The sequence below is a fragment of the Cebus imitator genome, unplaced genomic scaffold (assembly GCF_001604975.1).
Source record: "Cebus imitator isolate Cc_AM_T3 unplaced genomic scaffold, Cebus_imitator-1.0 Scaffold4, whole genome shotgun sequence".
Taxonomy (NCBI): domain Eukaryota; kingdom Metazoa; phylum Chordata; class Mammalia; order Primates; family Cebidae; genus Cebus; species Cebus imitator.
In genome coordinates, this window is record NW_016107319.1 from 160,136 (window position 1) to 178,264 (window position 18,129).

The 18,129-nt window shown below is 49.3% G+C and overlaps 1 protein-coding gene across 1 annotated transcript in view; it reads right to left on the reverse strand.

Annotated features, from left to right (window-relative positions):
* Positions 1–18,129, reverse strand: part of ABCC1 (ATP binding cassette subfamily C member 1) — a 202,171-nt gene that overhangs the window by 65,173 nt on the left and 118,869 nt on the right. Inside the window, exons 13-16 of the mRNA XM_017533114.2 lie at positions 13,742–13,888; positions 11,057–11,144; positions 6,186–6,261; positions 2,797–2,923 (exon numbers count right to left, since the gene is read on the reverse strand). Of these exons, the coding sequence (XP_017388603.1) occupies positions 2,797–2,923; positions 6,186–6,261; positions 11,057–11,144; positions 13,742–13,888 (438 nt within the window). The remainder of the gene's footprint in view (positions 1–2,796; positions 2,924–6,185; positions 6,262–11,056; positions 11,145–13,741; positions 13,889–18,129) is intronic.

Here is an 18,129-nt window from a genome sequence, read left to right on the forward strand (position 1 = left end):
GAAGTCTCACTATCACCCAGGCTGGAATACAGTGGCACAATCTCAGCTCACTGCAACCTCTGCCTTTGGGTTCAAGGAATTTTCCTGCCTCAGCCTCCTGAGTAGCTGGGATTATAGGCATGTACCAGCAGGCCTGATAATTCTTATATTTTTAGTAGAGACAAGGTTTCGCCATGGTGACCAGGCTGGTCTCAAACTCCTGACTTCAGGTGATCCACCTGCCTTAGCCTCCCAAAGTGCTGAGATTATAGGCACGAGCCACCACACCCAGCCAGAAGGTTCTTGAATAACAGAATTCGAGAGAGGGCAAAGCTTACAGCAGGTCCCAGGTGCCCTGATCCTTACTCTAAATTCTCAGATAAATAACTAACCTGCGGACTTGAATATCCTAACTTATAAGAAGCCAAAATGTCAACATAGGTGCCTTACCAAACCACCCACAAAAAATTCAGACATAATATATATCAACCACACCAACTAAAATATTTGGGAAAAGATAAACACTTTATACATAGTTCTAGCACTCCCCTCACCAGACAAAAATAACCAATAATGAATAATTATCTGGCCTGAAATGACAATAGTGTGGGGATAGCAGAAACCTGGGGTTAAGAAAACAGGAAGCCATGTGGATCCCACCATGATGTGGGATTTTCTTCCATTAATCTAGCTCGCATAGTTCATTCATCTTCTTTTATGGCAGGAACTTGAAAGTAATGACCGAACAGTTCTTAAAACAACAGCTAAAGGTCAGCAGTTTGGACCCAACCACAATGTATACTTTCTACAGACATTGTATAAATACCGAACAAAGGGTTTTGCTCGGAAATAAAAACGTCACAAATTAGGCCAGGAGCAGTGACTCATGCCTGTCATCCCAGCACTTTGGGAGGCCGAGGTAGGCAGATCACTTGAGGTCAGGAGTTTTAGACTACACAGGCCAACATGGTGAAACCCTGTCTCTACTAAAAATACAAAAATTAGCCGGGCATGGTAGTGGCGTGTGCCTGTAATCCCAGCTAATAAGGTGGCTGAGGCAGGAGAATCATTCACTTGAACCCAGGAGGTGGAAGTTGCAGTGAGCTGAGATCTGGCCACTGCACTCCAGCCTGGACAACAAAGCAAAACTGTGTGTCAAACAAAGTCATAAACTTGATATTCCCAAAGGCAGATTCCAAGAGACAAATGTGCAGTTGCACAGGCACTAAAGAGGTGCAGGCAATATGTCTGGGACACATGAGGTTAAAGAGTTAATAGAATTTTTCTCATTGCTGGACGTATTAGAGCCTTTAATTTGCTAACGTTTATTATAAATCTCCAAGAGGGAGGGGTCAGAGTATGCCTGCATTATTTCCCAAGCTTCTTTGAGTCTGGAGTTCTTTTTTTTTGAGAGGGAGTCTTAATCTTGTCACCCAGGCTGGAGTGCAATGGCACAATCTCAGCTCACTACAACCTCCACCTCCTGGGTTCAAGCAATTCTACCACCTCAGCCTCCTGAGTTGGTAGATTACAGGCACCTACCACCATACCCGGCTAATGTATTTTTAGTAGAGATGAGGTTTTGCCATGTTGGCCAGGCTGGTCTTGAACTCCCACCCTCATGATCCACCCACCTCAGCCTCCCAAAGTGCTGGAATTACACATGTGAGCCACCGCACCCAGCCAAGCCTGGGGTTCTTTAGCTGCCCGTCTTCCTCCAAGATGAGCTGGCTGCAGACCACACTCCTGGAAATGATGGAAACAAAACTTCCAGGGCCATATTGTTATGCTAGGAAAAGCCTTCGAGGAGGCACAAACTAAATGCACACCAAGGCTGTTGATTTCCAGTGAGACTAATTTGTAAAGCAGCCTCTTAAGTTCATTCCTGGGGAGCTTCAACTTAATTCAAAGTACACTATTTATCAGCAGTAAAACTGCAGTCTTCTTTTAGCACCATATTAAGAATTCTACAAACACTAAAAATTTAAACTGTTCCCTTTAAGGAATGATCTAATAAAATATTCCAACCACATAAATAAACATTTTTATTTTGTTCTATTTATAAGAAAAGATACGCAGAGATTCCATAAAGAACAACCCAGGGAGACCCAAAGAGACCAGAGATACTCAATGACAGGCTGAGATGCAAGGGAAGGAGATACAGGCCGCGTACCACAGGGAGACTTCACATGTCTACTAAATATTTATTAAGTGGCCGGGTGTGGTGGCTCATGCCTGTAATCCCAGCACTTTGGGAGGTCAGCAGGCAGATTACTTGAGGTCAGGAGTTCAAGACCAGCCTAGCCAACATGGTAAAACCCTGTCTCTACTAAAAAACATAAAAATTAGCCAGACATGATGCTACATGCCTACAATCTCAGCTACTCAGGAGGCTGAAGCAGGAGAATCGCTTGGACCCAGGAGGCAGAGGCTTCAGTGAGCCAAGATCGCACCACTGCACTCCAGCCTGGGTGACAAGACCCAACCCTGTCTCAAAAAAAACAAAACAAAACAAAACAAAAAAAGCTTAATAAGGAGATAGCAAAATAGATATTTATTAAGTACCTACTACATACTGGGCACTATTCTAAGTGCGATACAGATGGAAAGAAATGATACCAAAATCCCGCCTTCTAGGATGACACAAAGCAGGAGAGAAAGAATGAGGGAGAAAGACAGAAAGACGGAGGAGGAGGAGGAAGACACGGTTCTGCTCCCACTTCTGGCACAGGCACAGGCAAAAGAAATGGCATCATTTTTGAGCTTTTCCTGAGGCCACCAGCTTCCCACCGCCCCCCTCCCTGGTCCCCATCCTACCTTGATAGCCACGTGCCCCTCCACTTTCTCCATCTCGGCCAACAGGGCCGAGAGCAGCGACGACTTTCCGCAGCCCACCTGGCCCACCACGGCCACCAAGGCACCTTCCGGGATGGAGAAGGTGATGCTGAAACGACACCACACACCTTACTCAGCCGCGCTGGGTGAGGCCTGCCGGGCTAATGCCCCTGTCCACCGAGCCTCCATTTACCCCAAGCAGAGACAGACAGAAGGCAGGGCCGTCCTAAGCACCGAAGGCCTCAGCATTCCTTCTGTTTCTCCTGCTGAGTTCAGTTCAGTGACCCGTATCAGGGGGCCTCCGGGTGCAAGACAGGTGACAGGTGTACCTCAGAGAACAGAGGCAGGGAATGACCTGAGGAATCTCGTCACACCAAGCCAAGGGAGGGGCAGAAACTTCACTAGGGGCACAAGGCAAGGTCTGAAAAGAGAGGACACCTCAAGACAAACTCTGGGGCCAGGTGCGGTGGCTCACGCCTGTAATCGCAACACTTTGGGAGGCCCAGGTAGGTGAATCACGAGGTCAAGAGTTCGAGACCAGCCTAGCCAAAATAGTAAAATCCCGTCTCTACTAAAAATACCAAGAAAACTTAGCCCAGCATGGTTGCGGGCACCTGTGGTCCCGGCTACTCAGGAGGCTGAGGCAGCAGAATCGCTCAAACCCCGGAGGCAGGGGCTACAGTCAGTGGAGATCGCGCCACTGCACTCCAGCCTGAGCGAGAGCGTAAGACTCTGTCTCAAACAAACAAAAACTCTGACAGAAAAGCAGGAAAGTCCCAGACATAGAAACACAGGGAGAGTGGGAGACGGGTTTAAAGGGGTGACGGCATGGGGTGTGAACAGGGATGAGATGGCGCTGAGGTGGGTGGTGGCCAGGCCTGGCAGCACCTGGAAGGACGCCCTGGAAGGACTGTGTGTTAAGACACCTGACCTCTGCCAGCGGGAGCCACCGAAGGGTCAAAAAGGGAGATGGACTTGAATAAATCTGAGTTGAATTTCAGGAAGTTGTCTCTGTTGGAACCATCCTTTAACAAACAGCAGAAAGCAAAACAAAATAAGCTCTACATTCTCTCCCAAGACTGCCTGTTACATGAAGCAGGACGGCCCCACAACACGCCGAGTGCCCGCAGCACAGCCAGAGCAGCACCTCCAATCTCCCAGGGAAGGCGGCACACCCGAGGCTTTGCTGGGATCACTTACATGGAATGTGCTTTATTTATTTGATTTATTTATGCATTTTTTTTGAGACAAAGTCTCACTCTGCAGCCCAGTTTATTTATTTATTTAATTATGGTGGTTTTTTTTTTTTGAGACGGAGTTTCGCTCGTTACCCAGGCTGGAGTGCAATGGCGCGATCTCGGCTCACAGCAACCTCCGCCTCCTGGGCTCAGGCAATTCTCCTGCCTCAGCCTCCTGAGTAGCTGGGATTACAGGCACGCGCCACCATGGCCAGCTAATTTTTTGTATTTTTAGTAGACACGGGGTTTCACCATGTTGACCAGGATGGTCTCGATCTCTTGACCTCGTGATCCACCCGCCTCGGCCTCCCAAAGTGCTGGGATTACAGGCTTGAGCCACCACGCCCGGCCTGTTTTTTTTTTTTTTTTTTTTTTTTTTTTTTTGAGATGGAGTCTCACTCTGTGGCCCAGGCCGGAGTGCAGTGACGTGATCTCGGCTCACTGCAACCTCCGTCTCTGAGGTTCAAGTGATTTTCCTACTTCAGCCTCCCGCGTAGCTGAAATTACAGACGAGCACCACCACACCCAGCTAATATTTGTATTTTTAGTAGAGATGGGGTTTCCCCATGTTGGCCAGGCTGGTCACAGACCGCTGACCTCCAGTGATCTGCCTGCCTCAGCCTCCCAAAGTGCTGGGATTACAGGCGGGCACCAACACATCCAGCTAATTTTCATATTTTTGGTAGAGACAGGGTTTCACCATGTTGGCCAGCTGGTCTCGAACTTCGGACTTCAGGTGATCTGCCCGCCTGGGCCTCCCACAGTGCCGGGATGACAGGCATGAGCCACCACCCCCAGCGGAATATGCTTTTTAACTGCTGCCCTTCCGATGTCACAGTATTAGTGGAAATGCTGATAGTTGTTGCTGTCGCCGACTGTTTCATTCTTACTACACTGCTGCATGATGGCACTTACAGGCTTTCTGTTCCTGAGCTGGGAGGGAAGGATTATGGGGCCTGAGAGGGCCGGAGCCCAGTGAGACAGTACCTGCCATTACCCATGTGAGACTGAAACATTCTTACAGGCTGACGAGATAAAAGGGTTAGAGAAAGGTTCTGGGGGCCCATGGTGGGAAGGTAACTGGAAGAGGAAAACCATTTGGTCAGGGAAGGGACACAGATCCAGATTAGTTGTGGGACTCAACAAGAGAGAACAGCTACAGTTGAAGCAGGCAGGATTTAAGTTAGACATAAGGAAGAACTTCCTAAGCATGCAGTTTCACCATGAATTCTCAACGCAGGCGTTACACAGATTCTTTTCTCTGGAGAGTTTGTCTCCTATATGACAAAACATGGCAGCGATCTGGCTACCCAGGCAGAAGCTAAACCTCTAAAAGGGCCCCATTGCCTCTGTGGTTTGTGGATTCCTTTAGAGAACCTCAAGCAGCTGCTGATCAAGGCCTCTGGTCAGAAAAGAATGAGAGGTGCTTAACAAGATGCCTGGGGATGAGGCCAGCTTCCTAGATACCACGTGCCTGGGAACGCTAAGGACTGTAGCGTGTGGGGTGCCGGGTAGAGAGCTGATGAGAAAGGTGGGCCGGGCAGCTGAGGAGCACTGGAGCTCAGCAGCATCGCAGCCTCTGACTGAGCCTGGCCAGTCAGCACAGTATCTGCAGTCACAGTGACTGAGTCATGGAGGGCAGAGGACCCAATCTGGGTCAGTAAAAAGTAGGCAGGTCTCCTACCAGCAGGACACACAGTGGGAGCTGTCAGGGCCATTTGCAATCACAAGGGGAGAGGATGCGTGAGGATAAAGCAGCCCAGGACAAAGTAGAACAAAGAGAATATGCAGAAAGTTCCGATGGCAAAGTCCCTGGATCACACCACACCTGAAAGCAGAACTTCCCACTTACGGGAGTCAAAAACCCCCTATGTTGTCTAAGCCTAGCTGTCCAAGGCTGCTGTGACTTATAATCAGAGGGAACCCTCTGTGCTGAGCACCTTTGTGTCTGCTTCTGGAGACAGCCCAAGGAGGTGTACCTGGACCGATTTTCCAGATGGGTAAGCTGACGCTTAGAAGGGCAAAGTGAGTTGTTCAAAGTCACAGAGATGGAGTGCAGTGGGAATTTAACCCACCTTTGACCAAAGCCCTGTGGCTCTCTCCACGCCATCACGTGTCCATGTCCCGGCTTACCCATTCAGTGTGGGAGGTTCGCTCCTGGCCCAGGTGAATGTGGCATTCCTCACAGTGATGCTGTTCGTGCCCCCGCCTAGAGAGCACAGAGACAACACGTCAGACCCAGGCTGAGCCGTGGGACTCCGCATGAGCAGAACACCCTCTTTTTCTGCCCAAGTTGTTCCACCCGACGCTCGACATGAATGGCACCAGGCATTATCTGGTGACATCAGCCACAGGTTGTGAAAGAAGAACCCCAACCTGCAGTTTTGGAGGCAGCCCCCGACCCAGAAAGCAAAAGGAAACGGCAAGAAGGCTGTCCTTGTAAGACGGGGTTGCACCACCCAGACGCTCATCTCCAAGACGACTCCAGAGGCAGGGACCCCACGGGGGTTACTCAATGCTCTGGACGCCCTGGCGCCTCTCAGGCAGGTCCAGGGCAGCCCCAGCTGGGAAGGCCAAGCAGTGGCCAACGTCAGTGGGAAACAGGTGGTGTCCACATGCAAAGCTCTCTCCATCGGGGTGGCCTGCATCACACCACTGGGCCCTCCTTGAAGTTCTAAGGGAGGTTGTTCACCCTTCTCCCCGTGTACTCTCTCTTCCTCCCCCAGCCACACCACCCACACACATCGCAGCAGGTGGATCTTTCTAAAACACAGTCACAACTCAAAAAAAGAGGATACAAAACAGGAAGTGCAGTATCAGGGCATGGGGGAGGGGACAGTGTTGGAGACAAAGGCCACGTTATATGGCTCCGAGTTTCCATCTTCTTCTGGGATAGGGTCTGGTCTGGCCCAGGATCAAGCGATTCTCTCACATCAGCCTCCTGAGCAACTGGGACTACAGGATGAGTACCATCATGCCCCGCTAATTTTTTTTTCCCTGTGTTTTTTATAGAGACAGGGTCTTGGCATGCTGCCCAGGCTGGTCTCGAACTCTTGGCCTCAAGGGATCTGCTGACCTCGGCCTCCCAAAGTGCTGAGATTACAAGTGTGAGACACCACGCCCGGCCGGCTCCGTGCTTCTAAATCTCCTGGCACCTCTGTCTTGTTTTACTTTTCCGACCGTTATTATCCTTTTATTCCATGTCTCTCACTTAAAAGAAAAGCAGGCCGGGCACAATGGCTCACGCCTGTAATCCCAGCACTTGGGGAGGCCGAGGCAGGCAGATCACCTCAGGTCAGGAGTTGGAGACTAGCCTGGCCAACATGGTAAAACCCCGTCTCTACTAAAAATATAAAATTAGCCAAGTGAGGTGGCAGGCGCCTGTAATCCCAGCTACTTGGGAGGCGAAGGCAGGAGAATCGCTTGAAACCCAAAGGCAGAGGTTGCAGTGAGCAGAGATCGTGCAACTACACTCCGGCCTGGGCAATAGAGTCAGACTCCATCTAAAAAAAAAAAGAAAAAGAAAAAAAAAGAAAACAGAAAAGCAACTCTCTGAATTATGTAAAACCATCCAGAGATAACACAGGAGTATTTTTGTTTAAGTTGTCAAATGAAGAAGTAATTTCCTCCACGTATCAAAGAAACAAAAAACCTACAGAGAGGGGAAGTTCCTGGTTAACCTAGATTAACCTTCTCACTCAGCTCTTTCAAAAGAGAGGATGTGGAATGAGGAAAGGGGGAGCTCCTATGTAAGGAATTTAAGAAAAGCCAGTGGAGCCAGAGAGGTTGCAGACAACAGTCAGGCTTGGGAGAGGAGAGCTGCCAAGGGGGCCCCACTGGCTAGAGTGTGCTACACATTCCACAAAGCCCAACCACCTAGGAGGCCACTATTAAGGCAAGAAGGAGGGGCTGGGGTGCTGGCGGCACCCCAGGGCCCCGGGATTTCCTGCATTGAGTTGTGAACAACTTCAGTAGCAAGAAGCCCCCTCCGGCCGCCTCAAATTTCAGCCTGTGTTTTGCAGAGAAATCTGACCCCAGAGCAGATGGAACCATTCCCTCATCATGTGAGGGGATGTGGGAGACTGCGGCAGCAGAAACCAGATGCCCACAGCCCAGGGATGTTGGGAGGAGGAGACCACATCCTCTTGGGCCATGGTTCTCAACTGGAGGCAACTATGCTCCTCAAGGAGCATCTGGCAGTGTTTGGAGACATTTTTTGGCGGTGAAAATTGGGGTGGGTGCTCCTGTATCTAACGGGCAGAGTCCAGGGCTACTGCTCACCTTCCCACAGTGCACACGACAGTCCCCAGCAACAAAGAATCACGTGTCTCCAAATGTCAGGAGCTCCCAGGATAAGAAATCCTGCTCCAAGGGGCTGAGCTAAAGATGCTGAGATCGTGTCGCTGAGACTGGAGAAGTGACAACTCCCACAATCTGTCTAGCACCTTCTATGCACCAGGTGCCATGTCAATTGTGTCAAATGTTTTAGGTGCCACTGAAGAACACGTAAGCGCCTGCAAGATGCCAAGCACGGCTCACATGGTATAACCGACATTTACACACATTCAGTCTTCTGACCACATTCATTGGACTCTGGAGCCAAACAGTATGGGTTTGAATCCTGAGGCTACCACTTCGTAGCTGGGTAGCAATGGGCAAGTTATGTAACTTCTCTGTGCCATTTTTTTTCCTTTTTTGAAATAGGGTCTCACTCTGATGCCTAGGCTGGAGGACGGCAGCATGATCATAGCTCACTGTAACCTTGAACTCCTGGGATCAATCAGTCCTCCTGCCTCAGTCTCTCAAGTAACTAGGACTACAGGTGTACCACCATGCCTGGTTTTTTAATTTCTGTTTCAACATGGTCTCACTGTATTACCCAGACTGGTCTCAAACCCCTGGCCTCAAGCAATCCTCCTGCCTTGGTCTCCCAAAGGGCTAGGATTATAAGTATGAGCCATTGTACCCAGCCTGTGCCTCACTTTTTCATTTGTAAAATACAGTTGACAGTCACGCAGTTGACTTCAGAGGGCTGTGGTGGGGTGTTTATGAGTCAGTGCACACAGAGCACTTGCAACAATGGCTGGCACTTAGTAGGTGCTCAGTAAATCTCAGTGAGGCAACACCCTATGGCCTGAAAGAGCACCAACTCTACCAGCTGGCTGTGGCTGTGAATGCTGGCTCTTCTTTTCATCAGCTGTGCAATCTCAGGCAAGTTTCAGAGGCCAGTTTCTTCATCTGGAAAATGGGGGTTTCCGTCACCTTCTTCTAGGGGTGCCATGGTGAGTAATGGAGAAACTGGTACACTAATATCCTTGGAACACAACGTGCACGGCAGGGGCTCTGTAAGTTACAGTGTCACTGCACTTACTGCCATGAGTATTTACTTATTCTTTTTTGAGATAGAGTCTCACTCTGTCACCAAGGCTGAAGTAGAGATCTTGTTACTGTACTCCAGCCTGGGCAACAGAGCAAGACTCTGTTTCAAAAAACAAAAAGAAAAAAACAGCAAAAGAACAACACAAAAACTGGTGTGATCTCGGCTCACTGCAACCTCTGCCCCCAGGTTCAAAAGATGCGTTTTCACCATGTTGGCAAGGCTGGTCTCGAACTCCTGACCTCAAGTGATCCACTCGCCTCAGCCTCCCAAAGTGCTGGGATTACAGGCATGAGCCACCGTGCCCAGTCTAATATTTATTATTAAGTGCCTGGAGAGAGAGTTGCTGATAAGAGCCCTTGCACAGGGAGATGAGCTGGGAAATGATAAATTAACAAGCTACAAAATAAACAAACCTGCCAATAAAAATCCATGGCCAGGCCAGGCGTGGCAGCTCACACCTGTAATCCCAGCACTTTGGGAGGCCAAGGCGGGCAGATCACGAGATCAGGAGATCAAGACCAACATGGTAAAACCCCGTTTCTACAAAAAATACAAAAATTAGCTGGGCATGGTGGTGGGCGCCTGTAATCCCAGCTACTTGAGAGGCTGAGGCAGGAGTATCGCTTGAACCCAGGAGGCGGAGGTTGCAGCGAGCCGAGATTGTGCCACTACCCTCCAGCCTGGAGACAGAGCAAGACCCCTTCTCCAAAAAAAAAAAAAAAAAAATCCATTGCCTGGTGCAGTGGCTCATGCCTGTAATCCCAGCACACTGGGAGACTGAGGCAGAAGGACTCTTGAGCCCAGGGGTTCAGGACCAACTTGAGGAAAACAGCAAGACCCTGTCTCTCTAAAAAAAAAAAATTAGGATTAGGGAAAAAAAAAAAAAAAAAGGTCAGGTGCAGTGGCTCATGCTGGTAAGCCCAGCACTTAGGGAACGGGAGAGGCAGGTGGACTGCTTGAGCTGAGGAGTTCGAGACCAGTCTGGGCAACATGACAAGACCCTGTCTCCACAAAATATACCAAAAAATTAGCCAAGTATGGTGCTGTGTGCCTGCAGTTCCAGCTACTTAGGAGGCTAAGGACAGAAGATCACCTGAGCCCGCAAACTCAAGGCTGCAGTGAGCCATGATTGCTCCACTGCACTCCAGCCAGCCTGGGCAATGGAATGAGACCCTGACTCAAAAAAACAAAAAAAAATTCCAAACAACACTCGGCCACAGATAATTTTGTTTCCCTTATCTAGATAAAACAGGGGCTGAGACCTAAGTTTACACAGCTTGTGGGTGGTGGAGGCGGGCCAGCCTCCAGAGTCCTCATTTAGCCCAGAATAGAAACAAGGTCAAAGCCCTGGAAAGTGACTCCCAGGGGGAAGCCTCACCCAGCAGCTGCCTCTCAGCAAGAAAACAAAAGTACAAGTTCAAGTTCACCCGCCTGGGAAGTAAAAGACAAGACAGCGGCCTAGGAGGCCGGGCTTCCCTTCCCTTCCTCGGGCTCTGCGGTGCCTCAGACCAGCAGCTGGGCAGAGTCAAACCTGACAGCGGCCAAGGGAAAGAACAGCAGGTAGGGAGGACCAGCGGGAGATGGGACGGCGGCCGCTTCCAGAAACCAGAACCAACACACATACCGTTTTTCACAGGCAGCCGCTCGATGCTGTCGGGTTCCAGCTCCTCATGAGACAGAAAGATCCTCAGGCGTTTGAGAGAGACACTCGCCTATACAAAGAGCAATGGCAGGGGAGAGTTACTTTTGAAAAGCATTTTTGCAAAACAAACCTAAGCTAACTTTCAGGAGTTTCCCTAGGTGCGGCGGGGCACACATCCTTCCTTATTTCCGAAGGCCCCACACTTCTTAGACCAGCGTACACTTTAGAACAAAAAAAAAAAAAAAAAAAAAAAAAAAAAAAAAAAAAAAAAAAAAAAAAAAAAAAAAAAAAAAAAGAAAAGAAACAGGTTTTCATTCTTCTTTCTTTTGCTTTAAAACCCCACAAAAGGTATTTCAGAAAAAATGGGCAAATGGCTGGGCACGGTGGCTCACAGCTGTAATCCCAGCACTTTGGGAGGCCGAGGCGGGCAGATCACCTGAGGTCAGGAGTTCAAGACCAGTCTGGCCAACATGGTAAAACCCTGCCTCTACTAAAAAAACATGTAAAATTGCCCAGGCATGGTGGTGTGCACCTGTGCTAGTCCTAGCTACTCAGGAGGCTGAGGCAGGAGAATCACTTGAACCTGGAAAGGGGGAGGTTGCAATGAGCCAAGATCATGCCACTGCACTCCAGACTGGGCAACAAAATGAGATTCCAACCAAAAAAAAAAAAAAAAAGTAAAGAAGAGAAGGGCACAGGCCTGGCCTGGAGGAAAAGGGACTCTGGAAACATAACAGCAAATGCAACAGATCTGATTCCAGCAGCCCAATGGGACAGGCATTTCTGAGAGACTCCAGAAAAAACAGACAGGGGCTGAGTATTATCGTAAAAAATTACTGTTAATTTGCTTAGACATGACGATGGTGGTATACTTACAAAAGAAGAAATACAGGCTGAAGTATTTATGGGTGGAATGTAAGGGGTTTGGGATTTGCTTTAAAATTTTTCAGCAAAGAAAGAAGGAAGGAAAGAGCAGAGTTTAGCATTTAAAAAAATGAATCTGAGTGATGTGTGCACGGGGTTCATGTTGTATGATTCCTTTTCTATTTTTCTTTTTTTTTTTGGAGACTCTGTTGCCCAGATTGGAGTGCAATGGCATAATCTCAGCTCACTGCAACCTCCACCTCCTGGGTTCAAGCAATTCTCATGCCTCAGCCTCCAGAGTAGCTGGGATTATAGCCATCCACCACCATGCCCGACTAATTTTTGTATTTTTAGTAGAGCCCCATGTTGGCCAGGCTGGTCTCGAACTCCTAACCTCAATAGATCCACCCAAGTCAGCCTCTGAAAGTGCTGGGATTACAGGCATGAAACACTATACCTGGCCTTTTTTTTTTTTTTTTTTTAATACCAGCTTACAAGCTTCAAGCTATTCTACTTCTGTGTACATCTGACATTTTTCATAATAAAAAGGGCATCTGGTTTTTGACAAAGTGAACAATCAGCTATACTATCAAATTTTAAGGTTGATTTGTCTATGTGGTTGAAACAGAGTTTTCAAAATGGATATGTGCAATGCTCAGGCAAAGAATGTGAAAACAGTGCAGAAAAGTGACAGGAGCTTCCAAGAGTGCCCAACTGTGACAAAGCAGTAAGCTGCCCCTCCTTACATAGTCACTGGCATGAATTTTAGAGATTCTACAGGGTCTAGATTAGTTTTTGTTTTTTTTAAAAAAAAAAAAAAAAAACAGAGTCTTATTCCCTTCACCCAGGCTGGAATGTAGTGGTGTGAACACGACTCACTGCAGCCTTGACTTCCTGAGCTCAGGTGATCCTCCCACCTCAGCCTGCTTAGTAGCTACGAGTACAGGGGCACACCACCATACCTGGCTAATTTTCCTTTTTGTATAAACAAGGTTTCGCCATATTGCTCAGGCTAGTCTCAAACTCCAGGGCTCAAGAGATCCACCTGCCTTGGCCTCCGAAAATGCTGGGACTGCGGGCGTGAGCCACCATGCCTAGCCGTAAGGTTGGGGTTTTTCTTCTTTGTTTATGAGACGGAGTTTTTGCTGTGTCACCCAGGCTGGAGTGCAAGGGGATGACCTCAGCTCACTGCAACCTCCACCTCCTGGATTCAAGCGATTCTCTTGCCTCAGCCTCCCAAGTAGCTGGGATTATAGGTGCCCACCACCATGCCCGGCTAATTGTTGTATTTTTAGTAGAGAGAGGTTTCACCATCTTGGCCAAGCTGATCTCAAACTCTTGACTTCAGGGGTAATCCACCCACCTCAGCCTCCCAAAGTGCTGGGATTACAGGTGTGAGCCACTGCACCCGGCCATAAGGTTGGGGTTTCTCAAAGTGTGGGTAGGCAAGACCTATCAGTGGGCTGTAAAATCAATCAAGTCAAACAAGAACTACTTTTTGAAAAAAAGGATAGGAATGGAGGAGGAACAGAAGAGAACAGAGCACTTCAAAAAGAGTGCTCCAGAGCATGGGAAAGCCTTGCTGTATTCAATTTGTTTCATATACTCAAGTGCAAGCTCTCTGTCAAGAAGTCAAATGCGTTTTCCTTCTTTCAGGCATGACCAGACAAAAGCATGGCAGCCTTGGTCCAGGCCTCGCAGAGCCAGATACAGAGTGCGGTCTAGAGGCTGCACTCTGGGGAACTTCCATGCTTCTGTTGCCTGGAACCCCCTCTCTGAAGTCGCCCCATCTTCCCCCTGTACCTGCACGATGCTGCTGATGACCATGGGGAGAATGTTCAGGGGAAACCGGAGGATATTGAACAAGGCCAAGGACACGAAAGCTTTCTGGGCATCCAGGATGTTCTTCTCTTCAACGGTCACGTAGACAGCAAATGTGCAGAGGGCCACCTGCAAGCACAACGCCCAGTGCTTACTGCTATGCCCAGAGTGCGACATCATCCAGGAGCAGCGGCAGGTCCTGGGGACAGGCTTGGGCCCTCCCCAGGTGGCCACAACTGGCCAGCTTCTGGAGCTCATGGAAAAGCCTGGGGCAGTAGCTAGCACATAGCAGGTGCTCACCAAACACTTCGGGAGTGAAGTGGATAAGTGAACGACCAGGAGCGCAAAGACCTGGCCTCACGCATCAACATTCTCAGCGATGTCCCAGAGGGGCGCAATCCCACCGCCAGGCCTTTGCCCCTGCAGTTTCCTCTGCCTGAAACCATCTTCCATCCAGGTGGCCACCGGGCTCCTCCCTCTCACCATTCAAAGGAGCTGCCTCTCCCACTCTACCCAAACAGCCCTGCCATCTGGCCATCAACCCGTGTACTTTCAGGGTCTCGGGACCGCCATTTCATTGTTACTTCCTGGAAGATCATACAGCTTAAAAATAAAAACCATATGCTTTGCCGTGTATCCGCTGTGGGACTCTAGTTGAGTTATTTCACCTCTCCAGACCCTGTTTTCTCATCGATAAAATGCGAGTCGTGATACGCTTTTAAGGGCAGCTGGCACTTACATAGTGTGCTTATTAGCCAGGGCCCAAGCTCAGTAAAACTCAACAGGTGGCAGCTGTTTTTACTTCTTGTTACAGGATTCGGTCCAAATTCCTTAGATCATTCTTCCAAGGAATCCATTAACCTGGTCCCATGAGTGAGAGCTGGGCAGGCAGAGCTGGTTCCTGTTGTGGCTCTGACATTAACAAGACAGATGACGCTAAGGCATGGATCAGTAATTTTCCAGGCTCCAATGCCAAGAGGAGGCAAGGTGCTCGAAACGATAGGGATAGACATTCCCTGGGTGCAGTGGTTTGATCATCGCTCACTGCAGCCTCAAACTCCCAGACCCAAGAGTTCTTCCCACCTCAGCCTCCTCAGTAGCTAGGACTACAGGCGTACACCACCATGTCTAGCTCATTTTTTTATTTTTATAGAGACAGGGTCTCCCTATGTTGCCTAGGCTGGTCTCAAACTCCAGAGCTCAGGTGATCTGCCCGCCTCAGCCACCTAAAGTGCTGGGATTACAGTCATGAGCCGCTGCACCCATCCTGGCTCCCATCTTCTAAGCGGTAACTGCACACTGGAATCTTACTTTTTTTAAGACACAGTCTCATTCTTTTGTCCGGGATGGAGTGCAGTGACACAATCACAGCTCACTGTAACCTCAGCCTCCCAGGGTCAAATGATTCTCACGCCTCAGCCTCCAAGTAGCTGGGATTACAGGCACGTGCTACACCATACCCAGCTAACTTTTGGGATTTTTCTTAGCAGAGATGGGGTTTTGCCTTGTTGGCCAGGCTGGTCTTGAGCTCCTGGTCTCAGGTGATCCATCTGCCTTGGCCTCCCAAAGGGCTGGGAATACAGGTGTGAGCCACCATGCCAAGCCCAAAAATCCTCTACTCAAAAGTGTCTACATGTATCTACATGACAGAGTATTCAGCCACAAAAAGGAGTGAAATTCTTATACATGCTGAAACATGGATAAACCTTGAAAATATCATGCTGAGAAACCAGTCACATGGTCGGGCGTTGTGCCTCACGCCTGTAATCCCAGCACTTTGGGAGGTCAAGGCAGGCAGATTACCTGAGGTCAGGAGTCCAAGACCAGACTGACCAACATGGAGAAACCCCATCTCTACTAAAAATACTAAAATTATCTGAGCATGGTGGCAGATGCCTGTAATCCCAGCTACTCAGGAGGCTGAGACAGGAGAATCACTTCAACCCGGGAGGCGGAGGTTGCAGTGAGCTGAGGTCATGCTGTTGGCACTTCAGCCTGGGCAACAAGAGCAAAACTCTGTCTCAAAAAAAAAAAAGAAACCAGTGAGAAAAGGCCACCTATTGTTTGATTCCATTTATATGAAATGTCAAGAGTAAACTAACATAGAGAGACAGAAAGCAGATGAGTGGTTGCCTGGGATGGAATGCAAGGCTTGGGGAGCAAGTGCTAAGAGGTACAGGGCTTGCTTCTGGGGTAATGAAAATCCTGGAATTATCAGCGACTGTCACACCACCCACACAAAACGCCATCCACACAAAACGCACTGGGTGACTGTCACACCACCTACACAAAACCCACTGGGTGACCGTCACATCACCCACACAAAACCCACTGGGTGATCGTCACACCACCTACAGAAAACCCACTGGGTGATCGTCACACCACCCACACAAAACCCACTGGGTGACGTCACACCACCCACACAAAACCCACTGGGTGACCATCACACCACCCACACAAAACCCACTGGGTGATCGTCACACCACCTACAGAAAACCCACTGGGTGACCGTTACACCACCCACACAAAACCCACTGGGTGATCGTCATACCACCCACACAAAACCCACTGGGTGACGTCACACCACCCACACAAAACCCACTGGGTGACCATCACACCACCCACACAAAACCCACTGGGTGACCGTCACACCACCTACACAAAACCCACTGGGTGACCGTCACATCACCTACACAAAACCCACTGGGTGACCGTCACACCACCTACACAAAACCCACTGGGTGACAGTCACACCACCCACACAAAACCCACAGGGTGACCGTCACATCACCTATACAAAATCCACTGGGTGACCATCACCACCTACACAAAACCCACTGGGTGACCATCACGTCACCTACAGAAAACCCACTGGGTGACCAACACACCACAAACACAAAACCCCCTAGGTGACTGTCATACCACAAACACAAAACCCACTGGGTGACCGTCATACCAGCTACACAAAACCCACTAGGTGACCATCATATCACCTACACAAAACCCACTGGGTGACTGACACACCACAAACACAAAACCCACTGGGTGACTGTCACACCACCCACACAAAACTGGGTGACCCTCACACCACCTACACAAAACCTACTGGTGATCGTCATATCACCTACACAAAACCCACTAGGTGACCGTCACACCACTCACACAAAACCCACTGGGTGACCCTCACACCACAAACACAAAACCCACTGCGTGACCGTGATACCACCTACACAAAACCCACTGGGTGACCATCACACCACCTACACAAAACTCACTGGGTGACTATCACCACCTACACAAAACCCACTGGGTGACCGTCACATCACCTACACAAAACCCACTGGGTGACCGTCACATCACCTACACAAAACCCAATGGGTGACTGTCACACCACCCACACAAAACCCACCTGGTGACCCTCACACCACAAACACAAAACCCACTGGATGACCGTCACACCACCCACACAAAACCTACTGGGTGACCCTCACACCACAAAAACAAAACCTACTGCGGGACCCTCACACCACCTACACAAAACCCACTGGGTGACCATCACACCGCCTACACAAAACCCACTGGGTGACTGTCACACCACCCACACAAAACTGGGTGACCCTCACACCACCTACACAAAACCTACTGGTGACCATCATATCACCTACACAAAACCCACTGGGAGACCATCACACCACTCATACAAAACCCACTGGTGACCATCACACCACCCACACAAAACCCCCTGGGTGACCATCACACCACCTACACAAAACCCACTGGCTGATTGTCACACCACACACACAAAACTGGGTGACCTTCACACCACCTACACAAAACCTACTGGTGACCATCATATCACCTACACAAAACCCACTGGGAGACCGTCACACCACCCATACAAAACCCAATGGTGACCATCACACCACCCACACAAAACCCACTGGGTGACCGTCACATCACCTATACAAAAAAATCACTGAATTGCACACTCTGAAATGGCCAATTGTATTTCCATTATAAAAAATAAATTTGGATGGGCATAGCGGCTCCTTCCTATAATCCCAATGCTTTCAGAGGCTGAAGAGTGAGGATCACTTGAGGCCGGGAGTTTGAGGCTAGCCTGGGCAGCATAGCAAGACTGTGTCTCTACAAAAATTTTTTTAAAAATAAGCTAGGCGGCCGGACGGGATGGATCATGCCTGTAATCCCAGCACGCTGGGAGGCCGAGGCAGGCAAATCACTTGATGTCTGGAGTTCAAGACCAGCCTGGCCACCAGGGCAAATGCTGTCTCTACGAAAAATACAAAAATTAGTTGGGCGTGGTGGCATGTGCCTATAATCCCAGCTACTCAGGAGGCTGAGGCAGGAGA